The 10,934-nt window shown below is 36.7% G+C and overlaps 1 protein-coding gene and 1 pseudogene across 1 annotated transcript; one reads left to right on the forward strand and one right to left on the reverse strand.

Moving 5' to 3' along the window:
• Positions 1 to 2,672: 2,672 nt before the first annotated feature.
• On the reverse strand, positions 2,673 to 3,957 carry LOC123662328 (annotated as a pseudogene).
• Positions 3,958 to 4,223: 266 nt separating this feature from the next.
• Positions 4,224 to 5,507, forward strand: LOC123662330 (the record flags this gene model as incomplete). Its single annotated transcript, XM_045597185.1, has 1 exon — positions 4,224 to 5,507. A coding segment is annotated over exon 1 (1,206 nt), but the record flags the coding sequence as incomplete, so codon positions are not given.
• Between the last annotated feature and the right edge of the window lie 5,427 nt (positions 5,508 to 10,934).

A 10,934-nucleotide genomic window follows, 5' to 3' on the forward strand; every position in this document is an offset into this window, starting at 1 on the left:
TCCCCATGCAGGGGAAGGATCAGAACTTAATCCAACACGCTGCTCCAATGCGGGTTGGCCGATATATTCCCTACTGTGAGTAACGATCGCTATCAGGTGTACATTAAAACAACCGGAACCGACGGCTTAACGTGCTCTCCGAGGCACGGTGGGGAGAACCACAAGGACTGCACAAACACCCAGACCACGGCAAACACCTGTAAGGCCAATACAAATGTTTGTCATGTGCAGGGATCGAACCCGCAACCGCCAGCGCAACAGACACAATCCATGGCTGTAACCGTTGGGCCAACGCAGCGTCAATGTCGGTATAAATATTATATATTGAATAACTTTATAGAGCTTAGCATTGTTGTAAGCTTACCTTTACAATATTCTCTAGCGTTATCGAATGCCATTATTATTAAATTCCGTTTGAGATTGTGACAGCATGTAACTGATTGTTTGGTTTAATCTTGAAGACTATGGATTGGCTACTGTTATACATTGAGTAGATTCTACTAAAACTTTTCAAATCGTAAAATAAACTCGTATGTTGTTGTAAGCCTCGTATATTAAAAGTACAAAATAATTGACAGTTTATAAATTCACTATAATATAGCCAACCCCCTCTTTCCGTGGGTGTCCTAAGAGGCGACTAAGGGATAAAACAGTTCCACTACCACCTTGCAACTTAAAAAGCCGACCGATGGCGGGATAACCATCCAACTGCTGGCTTTGAAATACACAGGCCAAAGACGGTCAGCGTCTTCGGTGCGACAAAGCCAGCCCTGCGGTCACCAACCCGCCTGCCCAGCGTGGTAACTGTGGGCAAAATACATGAGTTCGCGCTATTTTTGGCGTAAACTTGTGGAGGCCTATGTCCAGCAGTGGACTGTATAAGCTGTAATTATGAAATTCACTATAAAGTGTGTGGTATATATGTGGTAGTAGTCATGTGTGGGTGATAAATATAGATAAAATGGTTATAAAATTAACGGTATATAATATTTTAAAATGTTACACGGCTACCAGGTTTGTCAATGAATAAAACGAAGCTATAGAAAATAGAATAAAGTTTAAAATAAAATTCACATGCAAAATCAATGGAACAAAGAGCTGTAAAATACGAGCTTTTAAAAATTTTAGGAAAAATCTAGAAAATTCCGTTATAGAAACTGTTTGTGACATTTTCGATCCACTGCGCGATTGGCATCATTGTGCCAGGCATGTGAGGCCACGCGCTCATAACGTGCGGAGCGATAAGCGGAATTAGAAGAATATAATATATATATAAGTAAGAAGCGAAAAAACAGAAAATAATAAAAAATAATAACGATGAAAAACTTTTCAGTGCAATAATTGGCATTACACGGAAAGATATAACTATATATAATTAAACGTATAGTATTTTGGATAATTATTTTCTTAAAACATTAATATATGTGATTTTTATACTAGGCGAAAAAAGCGTACGAACCGTCTATAATACCAGATAACACCTAAGAACTCAGCCACCGTTTTCGATTCTATTAACACTGTTAAACACGGCGCATCTCCAGGTCTACCTTATTAATGCAGGATTATTTGGCTGTGATCTTCTGTATGATTGAGGTAAATCCCTAGTTGTGCTGCTCCAGATTTCGAGTAAGTTGCGCGGCGGTGGACTCGGCCTAGCACACCCTTGAGGTGTGCCCGAGATGGGCGGCGCTGCGTCGCGATCTGACGACAGTCCTCGGAGGGGACCTGTCACTACCGAGCGTCATCACCGCGATGCTCGGCGATGACGAGTCCTGAAAATCGATGGTCCCCTTCTGCGAGACAGTAATGTCCCAGAAGGAGAATGACGAGCAGGTGAGAGAGGAGGTAGCCGACGAGGCCTTCCTCCGCAGGCGGCGAACGGGGGTGCGTAGGAGGCGCTACTTAATGCTCCTTCAGTAATGCCCCTGTGCCTGTGTCGGGCCGGGATGGGAACCCGGTACTGCTAGACACAGCGTCGTCGGGATTGTTCAGAGGTGAGCCGGACAGTCCCCATGGAGGAGAAGTCTGGCTTTTTCGCCGAGGCCAGCCTGTCGCTGGAGGGATCCTTTTGCCTGCATATCTGGGACCCTCTAAGTACTGAAGCCGACATACGGTCTAGGACTGCCTACCCGGGTGTCCTGGATATCTCCCGTAAATGGGTTGCCCTGCGATATCAAAACAAAAATTCAAGTAAGTTAGTTCCTGCTTTGCAAATGTGTGATTTTTTTATTTATTTACAAATACACAACGATTTGTATCAATGTGACCTCTTTCTAATTTTATTGACTCCCATATGTTCTACTGATTTTTTTAGTAGAACAATTTCCGTCTAAACGGTGACAAATACATATTATATTCAATAGATGGTTTTGCTAATACCAAACGCGTTTATATAAATGGTTCACTGGTTTAAAGCGATACGTTTTTTTAGCCTCATTTAAATCAAAATAATAGGTACGTGTCTAAAAAGTTTTTAATAAAATATGTTTAATGAAACAACTTTTTTCGGATTTTATCGCGGTTTATTATTATCTTTTGATTCCCGACGTTTCGGATACTTTACAGCAACCATGGTCACGGGGGGACTGAGGTGTCAGACGTCCCAACGTTACAAAGTTATTCGAAACTACCCGACATACATCAATATCTTATATAGTCCTATCTACGCAGAATGTGCTAATTGAGTCTTTAATCTGTGGTGAATTATGCTTGGTTTTTGATTTAATTATATTAATAATGGGGTCCCAAGCAGGTGGTAATTGCCAGCCATCTTCTCTATTGAAATTTGGATGTTTTTTAATTTCAATAGCCTCACGGATCATCCTTGGTTGGAATCGGTGTTCTTTTGCGAGGATCTGTGGTCTATCGAATCTAATATAATGGCTAGCTGTGTCTAGACTGTGTTCACAGATTGCGGACTTAGTATAGCGACGATGTTTTAAGTCAGCTATATGTTCTTTAACGCGAGTTTTGATCGATCGTTTTGTTTGTCCTATATAAGAGAGACCACAGTCACAATCAAGCTTGTATACTCCTGCATCTTGTAAGGGTATATGACACTTGACAGATGGTAAAAATTAACTTATCGTTTTTGGCGGCTTGAAAAAAGTTTTTATAGAAGCTCGCTTTAAGATGAAGCCAATCTTGTCAGTGACCCCTTTCATAAAAGGTAGCACAGCAGGTACTCGTTCGACGGTGGCTGGTTTCACATGTTCACTGCGATGAGGACGCGGTACCCGAAGCTTGTTGTCTCGCAGTACTTGCTTGACATGTTGAAGTTCGGTCTCCAGGTGTCGCTCATCGCAGATCCCTCGTGCTCTCTGAAACAAAGATTTACCCACGGTAGCTAACTGTGTTGGATGATGGTGTGATTCACCGTTTAAGTACCTATCCGTATGGGTATGCTTTCTATACACTGTATGGCTTAAGGTATTGTTGGGATTACGGATGACTAATACATCTAAGAAAGCTAAAGATTTATTTGCCTCCAACTCCATTGTGAATTGAATTTTGGAATTTATGGAGTTAAGATGGTGTAAGAATATGGATACTTTATCAGATGGTAATATTGTGAAAGTATCATCTACATACCGTTTGTAGAACCTGGGTGTTATGGGCGAGGTACGCAGAGCAGTCTCCTCGAAGTCCTCCATAAATATGTCGGCAACAACGGGGGATACTGGTGAACCCATCGCTACGCCATCTACTTGCTTGTAGAACTGATTATTCCACAACATGTAGCCAAATGTAAGGCAATGCTTGAGAAGGTCAGCATATTCTATCGGCATGTCATTTTCCTTCAGCTTTCTTGACACAATACTAATGCAATCTTCAACCGGTAAGCATGTAAAGAGTGATTGCACATCAAAACTAACCATAGTTTCATTGTCACTGAGATGTAGATGTTTGATCTCATTAACAAAGTGGTACGAATCCCGTGTATGTGCTCTGGTTTGTCCACGCAGTGGCGAAAGTACATGGGCAACATGTTTAGCCAGTCTGTAGGTTGGTGAGTCGATCTGGCTTACAATTGGACGGAGTGGAGCATTAGCCTTGTGTATTTTTGGCAAACCATACAGCTTAGGTGGTTTTGGACAAGAAGGAATCAAAGATTTGACGTCTAGATTCAACGACTCGGAAAAGTACTCGGAGTACTTTTCACTCACTCACCAACCTACAGACTGGCTAAACATGTTGCCCATGTACTTTCGCCACTGCGTGGACAAACCAGAGCACATACACGGGATTCGTACCACTTTGTTAATGAGATCAAACATCTACATCTCAGTGACAATGAAACTATGGTTAGTTTTGATGTGCAATCACTCTTTACATGCTTACCGGTTGAAGATTGCATTAGTATTGTGTCAAGAAAGCTGAAGGAAAATGACATGCCGATAGAATATGCTGACCTTCTCAAGCATTGCCTTACATCTGGCTACATGTTGTGGAATAATCAGTTCTACAAGCAAGTAGATGGCGTAGCGATGGGTTCACCAGTATCCCCCGTTGTTGCCGACATATTTATGGAGGACTTCGAGGAGACTGCTCTGCGTACCTCGCCCATAACACCCAGGTTCTACAAACGGTATGTAGATGATACTTTCACAATATTACCATCTGATAAAGTATCCATATTCTTACACCATCTTAACTCCATAAATTCCAAAATTCAATTCACAATGGAGTTGGAGGCAAATAAATCTTTAGCTTTCTTAGATGTATTAGTCATCCGTAATCCCAACAATACCTTAAGCCATACAGTGTATAGAAAGCATACCCATACGGATAGGTACTTAAACGGTGAATCACACCATCATCCAACACAGTTAGCTACCGTGGGTAAATCTTTGTTTCAGAGAGCACGAGGGATCTGCGATGAGCGACACCTGGAGACCGAACTTCAACATGTCAAGCAAGTACTGCGAGACAACAAGCTTCGGGTACCGCGTCCTCATCGCAGTGAACATGTGAAACCAGCCACCGTCGAACGAGTACCTGCTGTGCTACCTTTTATGAAAGGGGTCACTGACAAGATTGGCTTCATCTTAAAGCGAGCTTCTATAAAAACTTTTTTCAAGCCGCCAAAAACGATAAGTCAATTTTTACCATCTGTCAAGTGTCATATACCCTTACAAGATGCAGGAGTATACAAGCTTGATTGTGACTGTGGTCTCTCTTATATAGGACAAACAAAACGATCGATCAAAACTCGCGTTAAAGAACATATAGCTGACTTAAAACATCGTCGCTATACTAAGTCCGCAATCTGTGAACACAGTCTAGACACAGCTAGCCATTATATTAGATTCGATAGACCACAGATCCTCGCAAAAGAACACCGATTCCAACCAAGGATGATCCGTGAGGCTATTGAAATTAAAAAACATCCAAATTTCAATAGAGAAGATGGCTGGCAATTACCACCTGCTTGGGACCCCATTATTAATATAATTAAATCAAAAACCAAGCATAATTCACCACAGATTAAAGACTCAATTAGCACATTCTGCGTAGATAGGACTATATAAGATATTGATGTATGTCGGGTAGTTTCGAATAACTTTGTAACGTTGGGACGTCTGACACCTCAGTCCCCCCGTGACCATGGTTGCTGTAAAGTATCCGAAACGTCGGGAATCAAAAGATAATAATAAACCGCGATAAAATCCGAAAAAAGTTGTTTCATTAAATGAGTAAAATTCGCGTAAACATTAGAAAACAATAAAATATGTTTTTTATGGTTATAATACAAATTGGCCTTTATACACAGTAAATTTTTTGTGTATATGTATGGTATCTCTAGCGCATGTGAAACCGAAATTATTATACAATAATTGAAACCATTGAGGAAATTGGGAGATTCTCGAAAAAATACCCGATATAACACATATTTATTACAGATAACTCAAAATGTCGAGTACATGTCAGTGTCGAGTTCTTTAATTCAGTTCTCGATCAAATTAAAATGGGACTACACAAGAAGTACTAGCTTCCGATTGAAAAAAGAATCATCAAAATCGGTAAACCCAGTAAAATGTTGCAGCAACATATATAAAAAATACAGTTAAACTGAGCAGCCTCCTCGTTCTTTTGAAGTCAGTTCAAAACAAGCATTTTTGGTCTATTTATGAAAAAAAAAATAACAATTTAAGATGATTATTTATTTTTTTTTTATTTAGATTTAGTCTGTAACCGTATCATTATTGATAGAGAAATGTGACGTCAAAAAAAAAAACCATAATTTCAATGTTCAAGTATTGTATTGTATATTTAATGACTGATTGCAATTAAAATCTGAATGATTTTACTTCGATAAATCGAAAACAAAAAAAAAATCTTATTTCATTGCAACCATACCTCTGCTCAAAATACAAAGCCGAACAATCGTAATCATACCGTTCTTTGTCCATTCTCGAATTCTCGATGAAATAGTATATTTATTATTATTTTAACGAAGTCATGTTAGTACATATAAACAAAGACTTTATTAATACTAATGAGGTTTTGATATTATAAAGAATAATCTTATGCTTTTTAAAAATTGGCTGAATACTATTAATTAATACATTTATTCTATACAAACGCGCTTACGTACAAGTGTCTTCGTTGCTTGAAGGCTCTCAAAGTTATAACTATCTCCGCGTATAATTTTTAAATTATTTATTTTTTAAATAAGCAAACAAATGGAATTTTATATTAATCGCTGATCTTTGTACCTTATGTTTTGTTTGCTTTTTTCTTAATGGTAAATTCACGACCTTCGCCGAATAATTTAATGTATATAAGAAAATTCGTTACGCAGTATACTTTTTTTTGGAAATTATCTGCCTACATTTTTTAACCAGTGTAGGAAAAAAGCATACGATATGTGTATGGTAAGCAGTTAATGGGATCTGATATGGACATTATTATTGTGACCTTATCGCTAAAGACAACAGCGTCTTTACTCAGCAGCGGGAGGCTGAGAGCATTTTCAAATTCAGTCGAAGGATGGTCATAAATAGACGTGATGATATGACAACTTCCTCACCTTTTCCGATAGTTTTAAACTACACATATCATTGTTAGAAGAACGAGTTTGTGGTGATATATAATTAAAAATATGTATATATATAGTATAAATGTAACACACGTTTAAGACAAGTTCTAAAGCAGTAGATAGAGACTGGGAGCAAATTACCAATATTGACAACGTAGACAGCGCCGAGGAATCACGTAGGTACCGGCTGTGATAACACGAATGCATAATTTTAGTGGATCTAGGATACTGAATCTTAGTAAACAATTGTTGTTTTTTTTTAAATTATTTGCGGATAGCTCTGAATTGCTGGCGATTTCAATATTGGTAATATAGTTTAATAAAATATTTTTTAAAGTAAAGAATTAGTTTGAAAGAATCTGTCTACTACGACATTACTACAGTTAGATATAGGTATTCCAGCGTTTATGGAAATTCTGAAGAGTCATACTTTATGTTATTGAAATTATGTTGCTGTGTGGTTACGGCAGTAAGGAATATGGTCTCTTCCCGTGGGTGTCGTAAGAGGCGACTAAGGGATAACACAGTTCCACTACCACTTTGGAACTTACAAAGGCAACCGATGACGGGATAACCATCCAACTGCTGGCTTTGAAATACACAGGCCGAAGACGGGCAGCAGTGTTTTCGGTGCGACAAAGCCAACCCGCCCGCCCAGCGTGGTGACTATGAGCAAAACACACGAGTTCACGCCATTTTTGGCGTGAACTTATGGAGGTCTATGTCCAACAGTGGAATGTGATCGGCTAAAATGATGAACATAAAAATTATAGTCAATAATAGGTACATTACGATTTAGTAGCTTAACGTCCCAAACTATACGGTTAAGAACTCACGGCCAACTTTAGTGCTGCGTGTTCTTGCAACTTATCCCATGTACTCTCAGCATTCGAGACGAAATTTGTTTATCTTGTATTATATGAGTTGCATTATAGTTATTTGAATGTTATTGCAGTCGATTGTGGTTTATTATGTTAGTATTAAAGTTTCATTTTGAATTTTGTTTAATTAAGTAATTTTAGCTTCGAAATCATATCACAATTAGACGATTTGTAGAGTTTTAGGTACGTTTCTATTTCGGGAAATTGAACTAGTATTCTGAAAAAGTTGTCAGCTTAATCGGATCGTAGATACTAAGATTAATACTTTCAAACAAATACTTAAAATGTACAAAACGATAATTATTTTATTTTTCATTTTTGTCGATATGTTGTACTATCCTATATGTATATCATTTAACTATATTACTAACTAATATTCACATTATAGTGTTCACAAACTTTCTATCCCTTATTTATCCACACTAGAAAATAATTTAGTTAGTAGATTAGTATCTGCCATAATAAAAGTTATAAAAAAGTCACAATTCTGGATTACATTTTAAAAGTGAAAGAAAATAGCTCAAAACAGACAAAATGCGAAACTAAAACAATAATATTTACTCTCATTCTTAAAATCCTTAAAACAAATAACTTTTATTTAAAATATATTACGAACATTACTTAGTAAATATTTATTTTATCGAAGTTGGAAATTTTAATACTAGTTTTGCAGCTAAAGTAATATCCGGGAAGACTGGACACTCCACCAAATAAAGCCGTCGTGCTCAAATGATGTAGAGGATTAATAGGTATTTGTTATTGAAAGCTGTTTGTTATTGAGGTATTATTTTTACGCGTTGGTTAAAATGTATTATGTATTTTAATTGATTTAAAAGTAAATTTTTTCGAATGTATATTTTTTTTTGTGAGAGTTTGTTGTTGGTTGTGTTGAATTTGAAATCAGTTATGATACTACTTATAATTAATTCTTTAAAAAAGACACCGCTAAAAATCTGAAAATAAATGGGTAAATTTGGAATAAAATAATTTTCACACTTTTTTAACTATAGCATTTTATAACTTTTTTTTTCAGCATATTCATCACTTTTATTATTTGCTTTTTTTGCATTTATATTTTATAGTTTAAAGAGAAGAGTGCATTTTCTGCTTTCAGCGAGTAACATACACATACACTTTATCCTTTAAGACATTTCATCAACATTTAAGTTAAGAGCAGGACGCTAAGAGGTAAGTTGTGAGATGGACTTCCAAAGTTCAAAGCGAGTTCCCGCATAAAATTCATTGCCACTCCCCGTTCATTCATTCATTCTTGTTTAATAACAAGGAACGTTAGTTCGTTTTATTTTTGTGAATCGTGAAAAATAGCGCTTTGAACGAAGCAAATTAAAATAGGGTTTAATGCTTCGTTCAGAAGATTAATAGAACTGGCTGTTTTAGTGTTTCTTGTACAATAGGGCAACGGTTATGAAATAATTGTGTCTATTTGCAAACGAAAAAAAACTATATGGTGTCATGGGACACCAGGTAGGAACGAAGTTCCTTCGGATAGTATAGAAGCAACACAATTAAAAAAATATTGAATTTTAAATATATTTTCTAGTTCTTGATTTTTGTTTAATTTTGTTGATTGGTTTTTAATTAAGTACATAAAAGTATTTAGGAAATTTAGTATTTTAGAAAATAACAAATACCGTAAAATAAAATAAATCAAACAAAATAATAATAATAATAACAATAATTCAAACTATTAAGTGAAATAAAAAAATATGTCTATTTATTTTTGCTGACAGTATAAAATTACATAAATATTTTAAAAAAAGTTTACTAGTAATATTTTAGTTTTACAAACGTCATATTATACAGTCGTGTGACTGATATTACGTCACTTCCGTTATATATTTTTCTTACGGTTTTAGTATCACATTTTTTTTCAGTTCACTCGCCCAGCCAAATGTCGAGGAAAAAAGAAAAGAAAACCGACTTTAATTGCACCGAAAAGTAATACGGTGTAGGCAGACTTCCCGCCGTCTCTATGCTTTTTTTTTTATATGGCCAGGTCGGCAAACAAGCGTACGGCTCACCTGATGGTAAGCGATTACCGTAGCTTATAGACACCTGCAACACTAGAAGCATCGCAAGCGCGTTACCGACCCAATCCCCAATCCCCCCAGGAGCTCTGGTCACCTTACTCACCAACAGGAATACTGCTTGAGAACAGTATTATTTAGCTGAGGTCTTCTGTAAGGTCGAGGTACTACCCCAGTCGGGCTGCTCCATATTTGAAGCAGGAAATTCCTGCTGTGCCCTACCTCAGCTTAGATCTTTAAAACTTCGCAATGGAAATTTAATTAAAATAAGGATGTAAACTTATCATTTGAATCGTGTTATTGACGAATAAAATAACATCTACATCTTAACGTAAACTGTTCGGAACACTGACTGTGCTCGAGTATTTGCGCTTGACAGGTCTTTTATTACTTAACGAGTGCACGTTAATTGATTTGCGGGCGTTATGAGAATTTTATAAGTAGATTATGTTCTAGAATATTCGTGAGGCCATGGGTTGATATGTATGTCTTACTTAATTTGTAAAAGCAGGACTTTTTGTTTGTTAAATCGCGATAATCATGATATTAGCGGTGATATTACCAAAATTACATTTGTGTTACAAAGGTTGTAAACTAAAGAGACTTACACAGACTAACAGACGTCACAATATAGGTTATATGAAAGTAGGTTGTTCTTTGTAGACCATAAATTTCAATATGGATGAAACCACGCGGGTCTCGTTTGTACATAAGATAACAATTATTGAAGAATACATAATTACAATATTAAAAGAAAGTTAATAATATTTATGCCAATATCGAGAAAAGAGTTTGACGAAATAAAACTTCTGGTTATTAGGTCAATGATTTCAGTCTTTATTGTTATTATTTAATATGATTACTGAGTTGACTTGTGTAGCCTTCTTGCTCTGGTAATTGAATGACCCTGACCCTCGTCTACAGTTTCCGAACCTTTTAACAAACAATACTAATAACATTCTC

This window comes from Melitaea cinxia, chromosome 18 (genome assembly GCF_905220565.1).
Source record: "Melitaea cinxia chromosome 18, ilMelCinx1.1, whole genome shotgun sequence".
NCBI classification, from domain to species: Eukaryota; Metazoa; Arthropoda; class Insecta; order Lepidoptera; family Nymphalidae; genus Melitaea; species Melitaea cinxia.